Consider the following 22,759-nt stretch of genomic DNA (forward strand, 5'->3'; position numbering starts at 1 on the left):
TTGTAGTCAAACGCGCGATTTGATTGGCTAGTAGGAAAAACCATCGTCCAGAGCGTGCATTAAGAAAATCTATTTCAACAAGAAATAAATAAAGAACAAATTACTTCATTAATAATATTATTGGAGAAAAATATGTTGTAAGTAGGCAAAAGATGACGTTTTCCGTGTTTACATAGCCTCCTCTAAACACTCCGGAAAGTTGTGCAAACTTTTGAGAATTCACCTTTTAGATTTCACTTGTAGTGTCACGTGACTTTTGATGTAAACAAACCCCGGAAGTTCGGACAATTAGTCGAGCTCGCAGCACATGACAACAAGTCCAAAAGGTGAATTCTCCCAACCCCTCTTGTGAACCGCTCGTATTTAAAGGCGAGCGTTTGCTACGAGCAATCTGGGTTCTACATCTCGTGACAAGGAAAAAACCATGGCTCTCACAATCTTGAAGTGCTTCTTCCTGATTTTTGGCTACATTATCAAAGCGAAAGGAGAGGAAAGCCTTGCTTCGGTGGTACTTGGTAGTGATGGCGAAACTCTGCTTTTAAAACCTGGATATGATTCCTCTCAGCCTATGGCAGCCTGGGGTAAATTCGATGATAAGATAAATTCCACCGGGTAAGTGCTGAACATCTAAAATATCCCTAGTCCACATTACGCAAATGGAGTTTTCCTATATCGCAGTTAAGATGATAAAAACATATATGTGAAAAGCCGATGGAGGGAGGGGGGGAGAGATTGTTTGCTTTAGGTCTTGTCAGTTTTGAAGCCGCTTGTACATCCCATGACCAGGCAAGGGCAACTCAATTGTTTGCGGTGGGTTATTGACACAGACGTTTTGAAAACAACTCAGTGATCCGCTGCACTTGCAAAAGCGGTAAAATTTCCGCACAGCCCCATACTACATTATGCATTCAGTTCTTGGATTGAGAAAACAATGACAAAAACAATAGATTGCCATTGGGAAAACAGATTTGTTTTATAATAGTATGGGGCTGTGCGGAAATTTTACCCGTTATTGTGTCAGAAGTAAGCAGCCTGTTTGGTGGGCAAATTTAAAAATTCCAAAGTACATAATCATATTTTTCACAATGCTTACGTGACATTTTCAAACCTGGTTTAAATTGGATCTTGGTCACAAAAGACATAAGATGTTGGATACTGTGGTAGTCTGCCTCATCATCAAAACACCCTTGGAATTCTGAAGGTAGTTGCAGGTGGGTGAGATCTTGGAATTAAGTGCTCTAGCCCTTTTTCAGTAAGGCTCATGTAAAGTTTGAGCAGGTCAGTAGAAAAATCAGTCCAAAATGATTAGGCTTCTCTGGTATATTTAAAGATCTGCAAAAATTTGACAAAGCTAACTTTAGTTTGAAAGGCCTCTTTTATATTTTTATGAATGCATTATTTCATCCAGGAAGGTTTCTGAATTCATTTAGGGGGAAGTTTGTTATTTATTCACTCATCCAGGATCATTTCAATTTTGTTTCTTATTTCCTTTTATAGATGGACTTTCCTTGAGATCCACTCAAATGCATCATTATCAGATGCAGTGCAAGCAAAGGCAGCAGGAATGACAGAGGGATCTTTAACTGCAGAACTAATGCACAAAAGTTATCAGAACACTTTAGCTGGCTATTGTGATGCTGAACCAGAATTTTGTGAGACACTGGGAAAGTTTTTGGGTGATAACCTGAAGTGGATATCTGAGCAAATTGCCAGCAACCCTACAGATAAATATTGGTACCAGGTAAAAAATCTCAGCTGTACACTTTTTATTGGAATGATTTCTGGATCACTGTTTTGTATTATTTGATCATACAACTTCATCATTGGTCTTGTGATCCTTTAGACCAAAACTATAGCTTAAGGTTTTATATTCACAAGTAACCAACTATTAAGGTGCTACCTGAGGTGGAACCTGCAATGGTTATATTTGGATTGTTTAAGGCTCAAAAGGGTTTAGCTTTACAACAAGAGTTAAATGGTAATACATAACACTTATTAAACAAGGCCATAAGAAATAGTACTTATTCACCCAAATGGAATGCTAGACCATCACAAATAACTCCTCTCCACCCACCTTAGTATTCACTGTCCTGACAACTGAGTAGTAACCATTGATACTCCTGGGTGGCAAGGAACAGTTGAATTAAAGTACAAACCGTCCCCTGCTTCCTCCCAAATATAAACTCCTATACCTATGTCCTACTGTTTAACCCTTTCACCTCCTAGATCTCATTAGTAATTCTCCTTACAGTCTTTAATACAATTCTTTTGATGTTAGTTTGGAGAATTTGGATAAACTTGTAACCCCTTAACTGATATTTTTGTGTAGTCTTATCACTAGTCTGCTTGACATAGTATTAATAATGTAAGGAGAAATTCTGTCTTGGTCACTCATGGAAGTTAAAGGGTTAAATTGAACAAATGAATCTTCAATTTATTTACAAACCTGTCATCTTACTTTTACCAACTTTGAGAAGGTCAAGAAAACCCCAAAAAATTGATCAATGAATTGGTTATGTAAATAATATTGTTGTGGGAATCAAATTTTATTCTCCACCTACCTGTTTATTTTGGAGTTCTTTTGCTTCTGGTCTAATCTGTCTCATTTTGAACTATCCTTTGGTTCCACACTATTTAACAATGTTAAAATGTGAATTCAACATTCAAATTTTCAATTCAAGAAACAGCTTCGTTGGGGCATGCTTGATGGATGTAGGATGTATCCATAGGTTCAACTCATATGGTACACCAAAAACACACTGTACATCAGGTATTTCTTAACTGCAAGTGGTTTAGTTGTGTATGATTATTTGTTGCAGATAAACCTAATACTTAAGCAGTTTGAGGGAATTAAGGAAGGCTATCTGCAGAACAAAAGTGTTCCTTCAATTGATGATCTAGGATTCCTGTAAGTTGTTTTAATTAAGCACATGACTCCTAAGCATTTTACAAATGAATTTGGACAAATGTAATTTGAGAAAAAGAGGATGGTGAGAGCATGATTTTTTTATGTGACTCATTACAAATGTACATCCATTCAAAGAGCAGTTAATCACAAAAGATAATCTAAAGTAATCCAAAGGGGAACCACTGCATTATTCCAAACCCTCATTCTAAACCCTTCCCTGCAATAGTCCTCGCTAAAAAATGTCCTTTGGAGAGGTGGCAGCTCTAAACAGGCAGCTTATGTTAATATCTCTGCAGTGTTCCCCCAGCTCTCTATTTGTCAACTGAAATAACTGCCTACGGAAAATGCATTAAATTTAAACAAAGAAGGGTGCTATAAAAGAAGAGGCATCTTAGTCAATCTTTAGTCAATCAACCATTGTGGCATATAGACCTCTCTATTCAAAACAGCTTGAGCTGCTGCCAATCCAAGGCACGTGAACAGCTGGTGGATTTCTCAACAGCTCTAAGAAGTTTCTATGTTTTAATCACAATGGAAGAATTTGTTCAGGCCAACATCTATTTCCTCCAATCAAAACTGTCTTCATTTGTGGCATAAAATTTGAAATTTGAATGTTTGTTAGGACATTGCATAATATTATCACTCTGAGCTGAAATCAAGGGCAGAGCCAACAAATTTATAGTGCTCCTTCATGTTTTAAAAATGTTAGCTCATGATCACATCTAAAATTTTTTTTGGAAGCCTTATCCAAGCTGATGGTGATCTGGAATCTCTAGAGCAGGCACTAAAAAAGAAGAAAGTCCATCATGTCTTTGGCTCAGGATCCTGTTCAGCACTTATAAAGTTGTTGCCTGACAACAAAGATTTGTACATCTCTCAAGTCACATGGACATCATATGCAGAGATGTTAAGAGTGTTTAAGTTCTATGATTTTCCATTTACTGTCAGTGGAAATAAAGGTGAGCATTAATTTCATGAAGCCTCTGTCTTGTTTAATGTGGCCTTGACTATGTGACTATGTTTTCTTGAATTTCTTTGTTAAATCTATCTCTGAAACTGCTTCAGCTTAAGCATCTGTAGATGGAACCACATGTATCTCACCTGTGTGTTTTAACCCTTTAACTCCCAGAGGCAATAAGCATGTAACTTCTCCCTATAATATCCATAAATTATCCAGTAAACAGGTAATGACAAGACAAACTTATCAGCTATAAGTTGTTATCTCAACCTAACATCAACTTTTTTGTGTCTAATTTACTAGGAAATGTGTAGCAGCTAGAGGGGAGAATTAACAATCAGATGATAGGCACTTTAAAGGGTTAAGTCCTTTGAGACATATGGAGGCTAGTGAAATTTTAAGGTGCAGTTAAGTGAAAGGCTAAAGGAAAAAGGACAGAAAGGTTTATAGATTGAAGAGGGCTTTCTTACATTCTTGGTTTGACTTATTTTACAGGAGAAATTATTCCAGGCAGAAAAGCAAGTTTCTCTTCTTACCCTGGCTTGATGACAAGTGGAGATGATTTTTACATGTTAAGCAGTGGAATGGTAAGCTCACAGAAACATCTTTGTTACTTTCAAACAGTAACTTGCACCGGAAAAGTTTTTTAATTTTTGGCTTTAGGAAAGTAACTGTCTAGAATTTTTTTTTATTCACATAGGTCTCTCAAGAGACCACAATTGGTAATAGCAATCCAGATCTGTGGAAATATGTTTATGCAGAGGGAATTGTTCTAGAGTGGATGCGCACATTGGTAGCCAATCGTTTGGCAAGAACAGCTGCTGAATGGACTTATCTCTTTGGAACACACAACAGTGGAACGTGAGTCACTTCCTTCAGTATGTTTGAAACTTCTGGGTTAACTGAATTTATTACAGTTTGTTTTTTTTAGTGTATTTATAATTTGTATTTAATAATCTAAGAAAAATAAGATTTAATGATATGCAATATGCCATGAACACATCCACCCTGCAGATATTTATGTTTTCGTTATTGTTGGCCGTAATCCAATTCAGTTTTCAATTTTAAATTTATTTTCTTGCTAGTCTGTTGTTATGCAAACTATTCAATTGATAAATGTTTCTTCTTGTTTTGCTTTCGTTTAATGGAAACTGATGGGACAGTTACAACAATGAGGTAAGTGAAAAACACCTTAGTCTAAGATCATGCATTTTTTATGAAACAACTCTTAATTTTATTTACCGACCAATGTATGCGTCTATCATGCTGTTGACATCAACATCTGTTCATCTCGGATGAGATGACCTAGCACCAGGTTGTCCAATGCAGTAGCTGAAGCACCTCATCACTTACTGTAAAGGGCACCATAGTATGTTAACCCTTTAACTCCCAAAAGTGATTCAGCTTGAACTTCTCCCTACAATATCCATCCATTATCCAGCAAACAGGTAATGAGAATACTCAAATGTATCAGGTGGAAGGTGTTGTCTGGATCCAACACCAAATTCTTACAACCAATTTACATGAAAATGTGAGGCAGGTGGAGGGGAGAATTAACAATCAGATCCTGGGAGTTAAAGGGTTAAGTGACAGCAAATGAAGGATGACAGTGTGCTTCCTCCTAACTGTGAGTTTATAGATGCATTGATTCTCAAATTTGTGGGATAGTGAATGTCAAAGTGTTAGTTTACCTGAGTAGTGGTATTAGATGAGTGTGCTCTTTCCCTGTTTGAGTCAACCCTTTAACTCCCTGATAAAATTTGTAATTCTCCTTACTGTCTGCCATACAATTCTTATAATGTTAGTTCAGATAATTTAGTACTGGATCAATCGATTATCCCCAAATTTAATTTTTTTTTTCTCTTCACTTATCTGGTTGATATTGTATTGATATTGTTAGGAGAAATTCTGTCTTGGTCACTCATGGGAATTAAAGGGTTAACTGCATCTTACTGCACAGTTAAACCTGTATCAAGTGATTACCCACAGAAAATGACGGGATGACCGCTAAATACGTGTTGACCGCTTAATACAGGTTCCACAATTTAGGAATTTTATAAAGACAATGAACAACGCCACTTTTTGCCATAATTGACCAATTAATGTACAGAATCTCGCTACGTACTTTGATTTTGGGAGACAAACATGGATTAAAAATTACCTGAAAGATTATTCTTCGTTTCATCTGAGTGGTTCCTCTTTCAGTAACCGTATAATACAGGTGGAGGACAGTTAAAACAGGCTGTTGGCACTTTGTAGAGGGTGACCTCGTGCGCGTAATAAAGGTGACCGCTTAGTAGAGGCGAAAACACCACTGACTAAGGGGAAATAAATTCAGGACTTTGACAACTGACTGCTTAATACAGGGTGACCGCTTTATACGGTGCTGCTAAATACAGGTTCGACTGATTTTTTTTTTCTTCATCAGTGGATGGTTCTTGATTATAAATTATTCACTCCTGGTGAGCCGATCATTCCAGGAACATTGTTGATACTGGAGCAGTTACCTGGGATAGTTGAAGTTGCAGACATGTCTGTCTTCTTGCAGGAGAAGACATACTGGGCTAGCTACAATTTACCGTGAGTTAAACCGATTCCGAGCAGATAATTTTACTTTGATGTATATCAGACTCCATTCTTACATTTTGGAAATCTCCAAGCTCTCTTTCTTTTTTTCTAGTTATTTTCCATACATATTCAACATGAGCGGAACGAGAGAGAGCTATGAGAAGTTTGGCTCGTGGTTTAGTTATGATGGCGCTCCAAGAGCACAGATGTTCAAACGTGATCACAACAAGGTTGTTGATATGGACAGCATGATGAAACTTATGAGGTTCGTGTGCTTCTCTTCAAATCGTTTTGTAAATTCAAATGAAATATGCCCAGATCGTTGGGTATGGCCCAGGTGTCTAGAGTTAGACTGTCAGACCCGTCGTTTTACGTTCGCCTACTTTTGTCAGCTGTTACATCTGGACACTTTGCCTTTGTTCGTTTTTTACCTCATGGTATGACGTAGTCACATTCTGAGGTTTTGTTATGGAAGTAATTTCACTCACTTACCCACTCCATTCTGATTTTGTTAGACAATTAGTATATGCATTAAACGTGGATCAAACGCGTTATCCCCTACCTCCCCTACTAGATTTGTTTCTGTCCCCAAAGTTTTGCTATTGTCTTCTGTTCATATGTCTGGGGGTGGGACAGAGGTGGAAATTTCTGCTGGAGTACATGGAGTTATCAAAATAATTCAAAATGGTGTTCGTATGCTAAAATTAACAAGGTTGGTTTTCCTCTTTCAATTTTTTCCCTTTTCAAGGTACAATGACTATAAGCACGATCCATTAGCTCGTTGTAACTGCACCCCACCCTACAGCGGAGAGAATGCCATCTCTGCACGATCGGACTTGAACCCAGCCGATGGAAAGTATCCAATTGCAGCACTGGGTCACAGGCAACATGGAGGAATTGACGCCAAGGTGAGTAGTTTGTGGCCGTGGAGATTTCAGAAAAGCAAACGAAAAAAAAACCGGGTAAAAGCTACATCTAATTGCACGGGTGTTACAACTTTTGGAAATATTTTGTGAATTTAACCTGAAAACATTAATCAAAACAAAAATCTGTGGCAGAGAGCGTAAATGCTATTGCACTGTGACGGAGCTCAGGAAAAGGGGAAATGTGGCCACGTGACGATAAGTTTTTTCCCTGATTGGTTTAGTTAGTAGGGCGAATTCACGAACCAATCATGAAGCGCAATGATGCTGAACTGGAGTATCGCAATATAACTGATGACATCCAAATGACAATGACTACAAGAGACGGTTTATTGGCTAAGTTCGCGTCAGTGAAACTGTACGTTCAAGCAAATATGCAGAGACACTACCGACTTGATTAGTATTGCCTTTTATAAAGAAAAATTATTCCTGGACCTTGTATTGCACGTGTTGGCGAGTGCCTGAAGGCTTATGTCATGAAATAGTTCGGTACTAAAGTAGTCGGGTGTCATATCTTTTTGCTCGCTCCAGCTGACAAATTCAGAGATGGTGAAGACATTGCAGTGTGTGGCTGTCAGCGGTCCAACGCATGACCAGCAGCCTGTCTTTAAGTGGAGCACTTCAGGTTGGAAAAGGCCCATGGGACATCCTGACGCCTGGGACTTTGAACCAGTCACTGTCAAGTGGGATGACGATTTGTCGGACGATTTTTAACACCATATTTGACTTGGAATTATTCGTGTGTCTTTATCCAGTAACTAATACTTCGATAGGAAAAAAAGTCGTTGAGTAGTTTGTAGGTAAGGAAAGAGAAACAATCCATTGATTGAGTATCCTTCCAAAAGTCAGTTAGACGATGATTTTGTTCTGCACAACAGATTGTAAGTATTTACCGTGGGAACTATCATATTTTGTAACACGTTTTTTAGTAATGAAGTATTTCGTTTAGATTTGATGTTGTGATTAAACTGATTCTCCTTAGTTTTTTTTATTTGATAGGCAGTATTTCTTCAGGTTCTGGCTTAACCAAGAACACTTTGGCTAAGTCATTTTCTTTTTTTAACCGATTAAAAAAATTTTTAAGACATGATGGAATAACCTTGTCTTGTGGAGACAATGTGAAATGTGAAATGTGTGGAGACAGGTTGTCGGTATTTAGAGTTTTGGAGCTGAAAATTTACCTGTTTAATCATAGGGTAATACACATAAAAGTTAACCAACCAATCAAGAAGATTTCCTCCTAGTTGATGATTATATTCATGTGGCATCGGTCCTTGGTGATTTATGCACATTACTGCGTGAATCTATTTTAACTGGAATCTCTATCTTGATCAAGCCTCCATCCAAAAAAACCAAGCCGCAAACTCGCGGAAAGTGTTCAGCCATTAGGCCCTCAAGTAAAATAGGTTTTTGAGAACTTAATCCATTCTGTTGGAAGGTCACCGGTCAAAACTAAACCTAACGAATCACTCCTCTACATTTCCCTGCGGCGTTCTTGTTACTATAGCTACATAACAATATGACTAATTTCCTTATTCGAAAACGAAAAGAAAAACAGAACTGACAGTTATTCAGGCGTTTAAATATACAAGAATCTTTTTATCGCCAGTAAAACCCAGCCGCCCGTGTAAAACAGTCAGATTGTCCAGCGCTAACAAATCACCGCGCTGCCACTTGAAACCAACAGCGCATGCCCACGCTGTCGCACGCATATGTCCGCATATGTTGCAACACTTCTGGTTCAATATCTCTTCCGTTTCCGTATAAGGTGTGCCGCGGCATTTTGTCATCTGGGATATCAGCGCCAATAAACCTTGGCATGGAATTTTCATGTGTGTTATTATGATTATAGACCTGGTTAAACCAAGTCTTGACACCTGTCACCGGATGGCGAACAAAAACAGGTTTGTTCTGCTCTAAGTGCATATCTCCTTTAGTATTCCACCGGAAGTTGTAACCCTGTTTCGTAGCGCATTCCTCTGCATCCTGGGAAATTTGCGATACAAGAATTAAAGATATTGTCTAGAAATGCTTTGATCGATTAAATCAGTGCACGTTTCTGCATTGTCTCCCTTTATCTACTTTGTTCCTTTTGTTCTGTATTTTTTTCATGTCAATATGATGCCCAGGATGTAGACCTTCTATACAACCAGCTAGGTCATTGTAAATATCTTGATTTGCATGCGGTTCCTGTCTACGAATGGAAACTGGGGACCCAAGCCCACGAATCTTTTTTCTTTTACCTCGTAGACTGCGAAAATGTTTCCTCGAGCCTTCATCAGAATATAGCGATATCCTTGTCTGTATTTTAAGAAAAGAGGGACGGTATGACTTTTCTTAATTGTTGTGTTATTGTCGGTTCCAAACATGTGTTGCCAGTTTAGGTATCTAGTTTGGAGAGGATTTCATTGCTTTTTACTAATGGTGTTTCACCTCCACATTTACTATCGGGTTCTGGAGCGTTCAGGAGCGTCAAATATAACAATAAGAAGTGTGAAATAAGCGATTTCTAGGTTTGTCACCTCTAACTTCAGTCCAGGCAAGCTCAAATATTCATGATCGAAATTGTCAGGTAATCAAACGGGTGCTGTGTCGTATCCCACAAATTCTACGACCTATTTGTGGTCCAGCCCTTGATCGATCCACTGATCTCACAGGTGTTACGGTATAATCTAACCGAAAGAAAAACGCTTCAATCCTACAAACTAAACTACTTTATTAAACAACGAGTAATAATCTTAATAAGGAGCGACTCCCAACTGATGGCGGTACAATACCTATCCTCGATAAACTTACTTAAGCCTACCACAGTTTATAGCCTAGCTCACTGCTGAGCCAAACACACAGTTTTCTTCCAACCTTTCTTGAAATTTGCAAGCTTCCACTATAGCTCTCTCTCACGGTATAGCTTTCTACACAGTCGGTCACTCCCGACAACAACAACTACTGCTACACTGACTGAGTTCCCACATACATTCACAAAGTGTTCTAGAAGCTTAAAAAAGAACTATTTTAGTAGTATTATGTAATAACTGCGTGACTTGATGAAATGTACCAGAAAGTTCTATGGTACGCATGTCAGATGATGAGATGAGAATCTAAACGGCGCGGGTCGCGGGTAAACTGTCGCGGGTCCAGGAAGATGTATTCTCCTAAATGCAACGTTTCTTCCCACAAACGGCTGCTTTGATGCGAACCACATTCCTTGTGAAAATACATTTATTCACTTGCACTATCTCAACTAACTTTCTAAATTTTTCGCTCTTGGAAGTTCTCCTGGCTCTAAAATCCTCGTCGATTTCTCGATGAACATCATTAAATTTTTTTCAAAATCGTTTGTTAAGTTTTGTTTTGCCCACCGGCCGTCAGCGGGCTTATGAAAATAAAAGTAGTTTTTAAGTTCAGTTCATAACTACTCTAAGTTTATTTGTGGTATTCCGGATTTATTTTTGATGAATTTTTTTTTTCGGTTTATTTTTTGGTTTTTTTATAATGACGTTTATAGCTGGCATAAAATGACACCGGCACACTTTTTCCAAAAATATAGGTTGTATCATATAATCCGTCAAGCTAGGTAAACGGAAATGTGAACGGAAAGGCCACTACAAAGACGATAAGAGAAATAATACGTATATACGTACATAATATAAAATGACCCTCGAAGTAAAAACCAACAAGTCTGGACTCTAGAAAAGAAGAAAAAAAAGAGGACAAGCACCAATATGCCGGGTTTTTAGAAAAATACAACATGAAGATGAAGATACCGTCACCATTAAAGGACTTTATGTCCCTTATGAACAGAATTTCGTTCCAGAAACAAGGTTTTATTTTTGTCCGAAGCAATAATGCATATAAAGATACCACATTGGACCAATTTAAAACCACCGGACAGAATCAGAGCTGACAGTTCATTTACTGACATCACAATGGCAGCATTCAAAGATAATGGTTTGCCAATTTGCAATTCTGTTGACTGATAATTAAATCTTGAGATCGATGTGATTGAATTTTTTGTTCATTTCTTCTTGCAAACAAAAATATTCTTTCATAATGAAAAAATGAACATTTACAAAATTTGGGCAATTTCAATTTGAATTTTTTTATCAGCTAATTACTGGTTATCAGGTCAAAATAAAAAAAGTTCAATTTTTACGATTGAAGTGCTATTTTTGGACCCGCGACAATTTTCTGGACCCGCGACAATTTTCCGGACCCGCGACTTTTTACCCGCGACCCGCGACTTTTTACCCGCGACCCGCGACTTTTTACCCGCGACCCGCGACAATTAACCCGCGACCCGCGACAATTTACCCGCGACCCGCGACAATTTACCCGCGACCCGCGACCCGCGACCCGCGACCCGCGACCCGCGACCCGCGACCCGCGACCCGCGACCCGCGACCCGCGAGACACTCGCACGTCAGCCTGACTAAGCAATCTGTAGATTTCTAGAAGCTTAAATTTACAACAAACAATTACCCATTACATAAGTTATACAAGTTACATAAAATGGGTAAGTTTCTAAAGAAACTGTGATGTTGTGTCGGTAGGGGGAGGGGGGATTACGAGATAATTCGGTATAGTCAACTGAGTTAATTATGTAAATGGGCCGCTGCAAACCGTTTTTAAAGCTAACGTTTCTTTTCAGCGAATGACGAACAGCTAACTTCAGCTCTAAAAACTCTTAACGTTTTCAACTCAGTTGATAAAACCAAATAAAGTTACAATTATCAGAAAAGTCAAAACTCACCTCGCTCGAGCCTTACTTAATCCAGTTGATTGCCTGTCATATATGTCTCATAAATAACCTCCAATTAAGAAAGTGCGTTCCGGTAGAGTTAGCTTGAGTCATCAAAATGTACCTAACATTCGATTGGATCTGCTCCAAAGTTTCCCTCCGATAAAAAAAATTATGGCGAATTGAGTAAACTTATAATGAGTATATTTAGTGTTTCATTTGTGTAAAATACATTTGACAAACGTCGCTGTCAACTGCCGACGTCAATTCGTTAATGTTTAATGTATGATATCTACTACATTTACGTATAATTTTTCCAATAGATTGTGTCAGCGTCACAAAATTTCTATGATATGTGACTTCTTAGCTTGACAGCTATACATCTGCTGTTTTTAGACATTAGCACCGCAAAACTAGCGTCGACGATCTCATTCTCAAATTGAAACTGAGTCACTAAACACCAGTTGCATAAATTAACGACAAAGGTCACTTATTTCATAGGGACGTGATCACGAATATTTTACAGAGGCCAAACATCTTTTTGTCCACAAACGTAGTGTTAAGGTAGGTCTTTCCTATGATAGTATGTTACCCATTGCAGATACTTGCAATTAAAAAACCGAATTTTTTGGGGGGGAATAGTTGCGTGACACGGTTAATGATTAACTGCTCCAAATTGAGAGAAGTCATATCAAATTACCCCAACTTAAAGGAATTGTTTCCTTAACGTCCAAACAACCATTGGACAAAATACCATTAGAGTGAGAGAGATTAATTGAAAGTGCATCTTTCGAGCTTATTTTAGCCTTTTACCCCAGGGATATAATGTGGGGGCTCTAATACTCTGGGGATTAGCCGGGAGCCCGAACCACTCTGGATTCTTGAATAACTTACTGACCCTTATAAACTGTGAAAGTTGAAAGAAATCGGTGAGATGGCATGTGTCACGCCTGTCCGGTCCTCTCGTGGACAGACTCTTAACCCTTTAATTCCCAAGAGTGACTGACATCTAGTTTCTCCTTACCATATCACGCCTGAAATAAACATGAAGATCAGGAGAATAAAGGAGCTGATCACCGACTGAAGAAGCTCTTAATTTTAAACAAATTCTGGATGTCGGCAGAACAGTAAGGAGAATATGCATACTGATTTTAGGGTGTAAAGGGTTATATTAGGAAACATTTACTGCCAAACCAAAGTGCATATTGCAAAAATGACGACTAGGAACTGATGAAAACGAAGCTGTTTTTTACCATATTTACACCATACAAAGAAAGAAGAGAAGAATTGTCGGTTAGAATTCCATCTTTGGGAAAAAAAATCTTGATCCACCACCTCCACTTTAGACTTCGGGCTTTCACCCGTTGCGTAATCACGTGAGAAGCTTTGTTATCGAGTTCAATAATTTTCAGCCTAGACACAAAATGGCTCCATGACGCAGTTGTTTCGGTCTAATGCGCTTCTGAAGTCAAGCACAAGCCTCTGTAATCGACAAATATGTGGCTGAAACAGATAGTTACTGCAGTGTTCCTGTTGCTTGCGAGTTTAGCATACGGAGATGATGAGATATATTCAGCTATTTTGGAGAAGGGAGAAAAATCTTCTAATGTAGTAATCCGGAGAGGAAACTATGATGATCCAGTTGCGAGCGGAAAGCTTAGTGGAAGTATACAAAAATCGGGGTAAGATTAACAAATATTCCAGAGTTTTCAGTTGCTCATTCGGCACCACAGTTGCTGATGAAATCCAATCGTCACTTGGCTGATAGATATTTGGGACGTTAGGTTTTGAGTTATCAATTCACATTATTTTTCATCACAGTTCAAGTAAAGGACGAAAATTTACATCTGAAAAAAAAAGTGATCTAAACAGTTTTGTCTCGAGGTCACGCTACAACATAATTATCTGCTTGTTTGTTTATATTCAAGTCCAGTGACTAAGTTAAGACGTTCACGAGTCGTAACAAGTACTAACTCATTTTAAGTGCCGCTCTCGCTACGAGCGGTCCTCTCGACTTCCATTAGGAAAAAAAGTTTCTTTTATTTTTTGCCCATGAAAAGGGTTTAGGACACATGTTCTAAAAATAGTTTAGTTGTTCTCCGATTCTCTTTTTTTTTTGCGATGCCACAAGCCAACAATGATATTTGGCTAGAACACCCGTGTGGACAGCGATCGAAAGTGAAAATTTCAGACTTCAGAAAAATTCGATACGTCGTCCCGGCATTCCGAGAAAGAAATCAGGGCTGAAATACCCGCAGTCACTACAATCTTTGCTTTCTATGAATCAAGTAAACGTTTTAAGAGATAAATTCCTTGTAAAATAACTTTCGATTAACTAAGTTTGGTTTTGTTTACTTTGTAAGTCACGCAAGCATGCAAGCGTTACGACCGATCACGTTTACGCAACGTTTTAGGATGACTCAGCGTCTATTCTCCATTCAGTTGTTATGAAAACCTCAAATCCTCAACGTAGAGGATAAATAGACGAAGTTTGAACGGTCAAAAGGAGATCTTGGTCAATTCAGAATTATGCAAATGATCTTTGACACGAGCGCAATTGAGCTGACACATGAATTTGCGTTGTTTTTAAGATGTTGGTGGATGAAAGTTAAAGATATACCCGCGGGTTTGAGGCAATCGGTGACTTCATTAGCGTATAAACTATGCACTGATATGCTTCTTTAGCCCGATTAACGCCTTCATTTTGAGAATTCTTTCGTACAAATTGGTGAATTTTTTATATGCAAATAAGGTCAGCAGTTATATTGGTAGGTTTAGAAGATAGCTTCATTAGATCCGTTAGCTAAATATTCGTGCAGAAAAAATATTCGTAATCTTTGCTCCTCTTTGAACTATCTACCAGTCACGCTATTCCTCCTCTCCGAATATAATCACGCGATCTCCGAATATAATCACGCATTCTTCCCCACCTAGAGGTAACGCTTTAAAGTATTTATTTTCGATATACAGCTGGGAATTCTTCCAAGTTGTAACCCGTGGTGACTACAAAGACAAGCAGCAAGCATTGGTTGCTGGCATGCTGGAGGGCTATGTGACGTCACATTTGATTGACATGCACTGGCTTAACACGTTGGCTGATTATTGCTCAGAGGACCCAGATTTCTGCTTCTCTCTCGGTGAATTCCTCGGAGAGAATCTGTCTTGGATGAGATTTCAGATACAGAACAACCCAACAGATGAATACTGGCACCAGGTAAAACAATAATTTCAGCAGTTAGTTGAAACAGAATGACATCTCCTATAAGAAAAGATCGATTGTATTGTGACTAGGCAGGTACTACGACAGAAAGGCAAATGTATTGGTCACCTCCTGTACTACACTGTAATTACTCCAAAACAGTTCTAACTTACGATGGAGATTAAACATCTTAACAGCTGTCCTAAATCAGAACAGTTTCCTTGTTACTCCGTGGTCTGAAGTGTAAAAATTTGGTGTAATTTGACGTTTTCTCTACCCCTCGGAGCGTATTAACATGCTTCTTTATTACGAAAGGAACTCTGACAATTTGGACAAAAGTTTTGGAACACAATTTTTATTTCTGCCTCTTTCCTTGTTACAATATCAATGTTTGTCGTGGGCTTTTTCAAGAAAGGTTGTTGGAAAAAGGACAAAACTGCTGCGACAATCTCGGTAATCTAGGTACCCGGTAGTCAATAATAATACCTTAATAGGTCTACTAAGTATGTATTTCATCCAACCTGTGATGCCTCGTGACCGTGACCTGAAAAATACCCACGGTACCTTTCGCGGTCGTCACGTGCAGGTTTACGCTTCTTTCCAACAAGCGTTCTCGAAACAGCTTTATGCATTTGGTGATTTTCCATTTCGTCAACAGTATACATCATTCTGGGGGAGGGGGGGGAGGAAGCAGGAACGAAAGAAAACTAGAGGACGGGATGGTAAACTTTACAAATTTCATATTTGAAATCATTTTTAGGGCGTATGCAAATCTCCCCTCGACTTAAGATCTTTGTTAAGGACTGTAGCTCTACACTGCCCATCTTCCTTTCTTCGTCACAAATGATTAAGTATAAAAAATTAATTTCACGAACTGGCTGCTAATCATCTACAACATTGATTGATCAAGGAGGAGTACATAGTTGCCTTACATCGATCTTTCACTGACATATCAATCTCTCTTAACAGACAAATGGAGCGAGGCAGCCAATGTATTAGTGACGAAAATCTTCATAACAAAAAAAACACAACATTCGAAAATACTGTAACAATGGAAATGCCAATAATAGTGTCTGAGAGTTTCCTTTATCTCCGTGTTTTATTTCACCAATAGATTCTGTGTTGCGGTCTTCTGTTCAATAATAGATCTCTTCTATAGAGGCTTTATAAGAACTTTGTTGGCCAACACTTTTTAAACTTAGGTTATTTCACCGCTGTGTCTTCGTTTATAAATATGTAAATGGCATTATAGATTTTAAGTTTGATACAAAGCTAATCAGTGACATCCATTCTTATAATACTCGTGGCAAATCCAATTTTTACTTACCGCGAGTTAGGCGCAATTATGGAAAACTGCGCCTTTTAAATCAAGGACTGGGAGAATGGAACAGTCTTGACAAGTCAATACGTGACATGAGGTCACTTTTAATTTTTAAGCAATTTTTTAACTCATTTTATAATGTAAATTTATTGAACATTTTAATATTTTTTTTTTATTATTTATTTAACATTTTTCTTTTTTTTGGCAGCGCCTCACTGAATAACACCTTTGGTGATGTGAGCTCCCTGGATAAATAACATTATTATTATTATAGACGATGTCAATATGTGGTAAGAACAATGAATGGCACTTTTACAGCCGAGTGCGTCACTGATGTTCTTACCACTTTTTGACGTCTACGAGTCATTACTGAATAGGCCCATGGTAACATAAAATCTATCTTCTTTATACAATAGATAGGCAAAAAATTGGTAGTGGTGGCGCAATTTATGCATCTGTCCTGCAAAAGAACATAGTTGAGAACCAATCAAAATGCGTGTATAATGTTCGTATTATTTTAATTATTATTGTTCTCTTTTTTCGAGGTTGAACTTGTTCTTGAGCAGCTTGAGGGTCTGAAAGAAGGATACAGAGAAAACAAAAGTAAAGCTGAAAGAGCTGTCATTCCTGATTTTGGATTCCTGTAAGACCTGTTTAGTGTAGTGTCGTAGGAAAATAAGCTCAGCAAACCTTGGATGTATTGTGTATCATTCATGTGCTTGTCTTGAGTTGTACGAAGAAGTCAGTATAATGCAGTTGATTCATCACATTCATTCTGGTTCTGTACCAAGAAGTGACTTAAAAAGTCTAAAAAGAGCGTGGTAACTTCACCTAAAAGGGATGCTTATGCCATCATAGGTTACTTTTATTTGGTCTCTGCCACTCTATTGGTTCCTATTCATAGTCTATTTCTTTGAGAGGCTGTATTGTAAGAACTAGTCTTCCTCGGTTTGCTGGTATTATACAACTAAGGAACGCTCTATCCTGAGGAGCCTGGACATTAGACCATTCACAAACCCATTCAGGCTAACACCGGAAATCAGCCAAATTTACCGTTTCATCCATTTTAGTCGCCAAATTCGATGTTTGTTTACTGTTTTCTTTTTTCTTACAGCTTGATGCAAGTCGCTGGTGACTTAGATGGTTTGGAACAAGCTCTCGGTAGGAAAACTCTGAGTAAAAGTTTTGGCACAGGGTCATGCTCCGCACTTGTCAAGCTGTTGCCTGGCAACAAGGATCTGCTGATTTCACATGACACGTGGGGTTCTTACAACACTATGCTACGGCTGTTTAAGTCTTATAACTTTCCATTTAATCGTCAAAGCATCACAGGTATTCGCCACAAGAACTTGTTGAATGCTTCATACCTGGGTCGACTAGGTTTATTTGCTATGCTAATAATGATAGAAAGTGTGCGATATATGCCTGAAGAGAAGTGAGGACATGGTAGGTGGGAAAATAGACTCTCAAGATGTTTTCATAACTTAAACAGAATAGAACAAATGAACAAGCTTCACAAAAGCAAATACTCAGAGGACCTTAGAGGGTCAATGAAAACTCCAACCACACGCTATGTCTACTCATCCTTGGTTTGTTATGTTAGTCTGGAGCAGACTACCTCCTCATCCCGCTTCACCTGTATTTAAGCCTCGACGAGCGATGTCGTTTTTTGTCCTGATACAATGCACTAGCCTGGATAGAGAGATAGATATAGAAGGGACTGGTCATTATTAATCACTCAGTCTCAGAGGTCCCCCCTCCCCGGTGATAGACCCTAATGCACTGTGGCCTGATACAATTTTTCACCCTTGATCTTTCTAGATTCCGATATCCCTGCCATTGTACCAGGAAAAAAGCAATGCTTTTCTTCATACCCAGGACGGCTCCTGAGTGGAGATGATTTCTACATGATCAACAGTGGATTGGTAATTAGTATTAATTAGTTTGTGTTAGACAATAAGAAGCCTTCCTCAGGAGAAAAGTCAGACCTCATTATTCTGTGTCCAAAATTTCTGACACTGTTTCCTTTTTTACTATAACTATCATTACAATTATTATTTTCATCATCATCATACTTATCATTGTCTGTTCTTTAAATTTAGTTAGTACAAGAGACGACCATAGACAACGATAACCCAGCTTTGTGGAAATACGTTCAACCTGTTGGCACTGTTTTAGAATGGATCAGGAACCTGGTGGCTAATCGCCTTGCCAATACGGCGCGGGAATGGGTCGAGATTTTTTCCAAGTATAATAGTGGAACGTAGGTTTTGACTATGCGCTGTAGCACTTTCATGACAAGTCATGTGGGGAAAGAAGGGTGTCACCATAATGAGCCCCCTTCCCGCCTCATCTCTCTCTCTCTCTCTTCAGCCTCCCGGGTTCGATTCCCGGATCTAGCTTTACATGTACGTTCAGCCATTTTTCCTCTAAGTTAGTTCTCTACCTCACCCAAGCTTTTCTCCTTCCAAATTCCAATTAAATCCTACAATAAACACACTGTAGTGCTAAACTCTCGCTGCACTTAATTTTACGATGAAACATTTGTGGTCTATTTTCTGAGAAGATATCTGTGGTAAAAGGCTTTGTCCATCTCCCTGGTGAACTCCTCTAAAAATGATGGGGATGTATGCAGATTTTAACTATCTGTATGTGCAAGCCTACCAAATTCCTCGCCAACAATCAGTTTCGTCCCAAACACCCATATTTTTCAACTCGCAGCGAGAGGACAAGCGCCTCTGTCATTTGCTACAATATTTCCTCAGGATGTCCCCTCTCCAAGACTTCACACGTGATTACCATTCACTAAAAGCAGCTTTGGATTCTTAACACTTTTCTTGAGCTTCATTTTATTGCATTAGATCTGCTCATTAAAAACGGTAAGAAAAGATAAGGCTGACAGCTGCAGTAGTTCTTGCTATGAAAAATATTTTAAGGTTAATTATGCTGCTTTCTTTACCTTCATCTTCCCCATTGGTTATTTTCTACCGGAAATACACGCGACCTCTCAGCTACAATAACCAGGTAAGATTTTAAAAAAACTTCACGAGTTTGACACATCTCATTAGTAATTCTCCTTACTGACTGCTGTTCAATTCCTATGGTTTTAGTTCTGAGAATTTGTTACTGGATCAACCGATAATACACTAATTGATATTTCTCTTTTTATTCTCATCACTTGTCTGCTTGAAATTTTTACGGATATTGTAGGGAGAAATTCTGTCTTGGTCACTCACGAGAGTTAAGGGTTAACTAATGTCACTAAGGTATACATAAGACGCTGCTACACCAAAGAAAAACACCTAATAAAATCTTGCGTTGCTTCTTGATCCATGTGATATCAGTCCACTGATGAATTGAACCCTACATTGAACTTGAAATAGATATACAGTATTTGAAGTCAGGGGGTCAATTCTACGAGCATTTTTGGTGTAATTCAGTTAACCCTACATAGTTTAGTTTGGTTAAAACGTGTGAGATGAAAACTATTGATCTGTTTGAAGTCTTGTGCTCAAAAACTCCAACTAGGATTAAGAGAAAAAAGCTATATTCTCTTGCTGGGACTAGTTCCACTGAGCTTGTTCCTAAACTGTTTTGGTGTCACTCTCTTATACTTATACGAATTTTTTTTTCTGTTTCCTTTTGTTCGTTGGTTTTTCTTCCAGTGGATGGTCGTGAACTATAAGCAGTTTGTCCCGAATCAACCGCTTGCGCCCGATACATTCTGGGTTCTTGAGCAACTACCAGGAACTGTTATGATGGCGGACATGTCCGAAATCCTCGACAACGAGCGATACTGGGCAAGCTACAATCTACCGTTAGTATGATTTACCCTTTGACTGATACCCCCACCTCCCTCCCCCAGACAGAAACAGAAAAGTAGATGTTTTGGTTCCCAGTGAAATCCGTTTTGTTTCCTTCATAGATACTTCCCTGAAATCTACAACTTAAGTGGCCAACCAGAGAATGTCAAGAAATACGGTTCATGGTTTGATTATCATTTGAACCCACGAGCTCAAATCTTCAAAAGGGACCAAGGAAAAGTGAACGACTTGAGTGGCTTCATAACGTTAATGAGGTATGCCTGTAAATGGTCGTTTCGCCTTCGAGTCGTTTTGCTAACTACCAGTTCGCTAACATCTTAGGTCGTTTCGCCAACGTCTCAGGTCAGTTCGCTAACATTTTAAATTATTTTTACCAACGTCTCTTCTTAGTTTTGTTTTCTTCGAAGGTGCTACAAATGAAATGTTTTGCCGTTGGTTTATAGCACCATAGACGAATGAAACCTCCAAATTAAACCTTAACTTTGAATTTTGTGTGGAGGCGCGGTGGCTTCATGGTTAGTGCGCTCGACTCCGGATCGAGTAGTCCGGGTTCGAGCCCTGGCCATGGTCATTATGTTGTGTTCTTAGGCAGGACACTTTACTCTCACAGTGCTTCTCTTCACCCAGGTATACAAATGGATTCCAGCAAATTTGCTGGGGGTAACCCTGCGATGGACTAGCATCCCATCCAGGGGGGAGTAACAACACTCCTAGCCGCTCCATGCTAATGAACCGGACTTAAGCGCGGGCCACTTAGGCCTGTATAAAGGCTATACTTTTTTTTTCTTTGTATTCCAGTGACTTGAGTCGTATCAATTCGACCTTGCATATATCGAATCGACGGTCGATTAGAAGGCGATCAATTTCTGCTGATGGAATCACTAAATTTTTTGTTGGGCGTTAGCGAGATAACTTATGGGATGGGACTGACCTGAGACGTTGGCGAAACGATATAAGACGTTAATGAACTGGTCGTTAGCGAAACGACTCGTTTTTTACCTTTTCACCAATACTTAGTTCACCGAACTAACGTCATAAGAATCAATATCGTAAAAAGGGTTATTGCTAAAAAGCTTACTGCTTATTGGTTCTAAGAATTGTATAGGAGACAGTAATGAGTGAAACGATTAAGCTGATGCATTCTGTGATTTTAAATCAATTTAAGTCACAATTTTGCTCCTTAGCTCCTCCCCCGCCCGAAAAAGAGGTTGCGCAGCTTTAATATAAGTAATGAACGTTTTGTTAACGATCCGGATCATTATTCCAGATATAACGATTACAAATACGACAATCTGTCCAAGTGTTCCTGTTCACCTCCGTACAGTGCTGAGAATGCTATATCAGCCCGCTCCGACCTCAATCCTGCAAATGGCTCTTATCCTTTCAGTTTTTTAGGCCACAGAAACCATGGAGGCACAGACTGCAAGGTAAGATCAGGTCTCCCTTTGCTTAGGAGTTCTCTCGGAAGAAAGAGAAAATGTTACCGGTGTATTTCCCTAAAAAAATACAATATAAATTTCTCTCTCTACTCCATTCTTATCATTTAATATCCATCTATGTACCCGTTATATTCACCCTCAAGTTTTTTCCACATCTCAGTTTTCACTGTTCCCAGATAGCTGTTCCAAGAAGCCGGATTGAACCTCCAAATTACAAAATTCCCTTCGCTGTGCGCTGTATTTACCGTTAAAAGGAAAAAATGAGCCTCCGATCAAACAAAATTTACGGTGCAACTTTTCATACAAATCCATGACGTGAATCCATATTAAGTTCCCTTTGCCGATTTAGGTGACCAGTTATGACCTATTCAACAAATCACTGTCGTGTATGGCGGTCAGCGGTCCCACACATGACCAGCAGCCTATCTTTAAATGGAGCACGTCGGGCTGGAAAAGGCCTATGGGACATCCTGACGCCTGGGACTTTGAACCTGTCATGGTGAAATTTTCTCCACTCGAGCTTTGAATAAAATTGATTACGTTTTCAAAAACTGAAGAGGCCGGTTATTTACACAAGGTCTAACCCAAATCGCGGTCTTACAGAAGCAGTAGGCTTCTGGTATTCTTTGCGAGAGGGTTTATGTAATCAAATAAATGTTATCTCTACTGTTAGCTATCGGCCCTCTCTACACTGTTCTCAAAAATAAATGTTCAGATGAAAGGTTCGACAAAATTGAAGGTAATTTAGGACGCGTTTTTGTTTAACAAGAGATAAACTTCGTTAAAATAACTGGCCCTAGTTGTTTCAAGCTCAAGAAGCATGCCATGTAAATATTTTCTTCATTGCTTAACACTGAAAAAATGAAAGTTCTCAAACCAAT

The 22,759-nt window shown here is 38.8% G+C and overlaps 2 protein-coding genes across 2 annotated transcripts; both read left to right on the forward strand.

The window, feature by feature from the left end:
• Window positions 1-374: 374 nt before the first annotated feature.
• On the forward strand, window positions 375-8,447 carry LOC131799561 (putative phospholipase B-like 2). Its single transcript, XM_059117278.2, has 11 exons — window positions 375-612; window positions 1,498-1,741; window positions 2,820-2,908; window positions 3,650-3,867; window positions 4,362-4,453; window positions 4,567-4,727; window positions 5,030-5,042; window positions 6,295-6,446; window positions 6,547-6,699; window positions 7,183-7,342; window positions 7,889-8,447. Exons 1-11 carry the CDS (start codon window positions 425-427, stop codon window positions 8,069-8,071), a joined length of 1,653 nt encoding a protein of 550 aa, XP_058973261.2. The 5' UTR covers window positions 375-424; the 3' UTR covers window positions 8,072-8,447.
• A 5,013-nt stretch (window positions 8,448-13,460) lies between these two features.
• On the forward strand, window positions 13,461-22,758 carry LOC131799542 (putative phospholipase B-like 2). The gene is made up of 11 exons (XM_059117257.2): window positions 13,461-13,777; window positions 15,066-15,309; window positions 17,161-17,258; window positions 17,730-17,947; window positions 18,437-18,540; window positions 18,718-18,878; window positions 19,627-19,639; window positions 20,281-20,432; window positions 20,541-20,693; window positions 21,707-21,866; window positions 22,228-22,758. Exons 1-11 carry the CDS (start codon window positions 13,593-13,595, stop codon window positions 22,402-22,404), a joined length of 1,665 nt encoding a protein of 554 aa, XP_058973240.2. The 5' UTR covers window positions 13,461-13,592; the 3' UTR covers window positions 22,405-22,758.
• The last annotated feature ends 1 nt before the right edge of the window (window position 22,759 follows it).

This window comes from Pocillopora verrucosa, chromosome 2 (assembly GCF_036669915.1).
Source record: "Pocillopora verrucosa isolate sample1 chromosome 2, ASM3666991v2, whole genome shotgun sequence".
In the NCBI taxonomy this organism is placed as follows: domain Eukaryota; kingdom Metazoa; phylum Cnidaria; class Anthozoa; order Scleractinia; family Pocilloporidae; genus Pocillopora; species Pocillopora verrucosa.

Bases quoted from the DNA above. Each gene is read 5' to 3' on its own strand.
- LOC131799561 (XM_059117278.2), top strand. From the start codon at position 425: ATGGCTCTCACAATCTTGAAGTGCTTCTTCCTGATTTTTGGCTACATT. The intron at 2,909-3,649 runs GTAAGTTGTTTT...TTTTTTTGGAAG, and splicing joins ATTGATGATCTAGGATTCCT to CCTTATCCAAGCTGATGGTG. The intron at 4,454-4,566 runs GTAAGCTCACAG...TTATTCACATAG, and splicing joins ACATGTTAAGCAGTGGAATG to GTCTCTCAAGAGACCACAAT.
- LOC131799542 (XM_059117257.2), top strand. From the start codon at position 13,593: ATGTGGCTGAAACAGATAGTTACTGCAGTGTTCCTGTTGCTTGCGAGT. The intron at 17,259-17,729 runs GTAAGACCTGTT...TTTTTCTTACAG, and splicing joins ATTCCTGATTTTGGATTCCT to CTTGATGCAAGTCGCTGGTG. The intron at 20,694-21,706 runs GTATGCCTGTAA...TCATTATTCCAG, and splicing joins GGCTTCATAACGTTAATGAG to ATATAACGATTACAAATACG.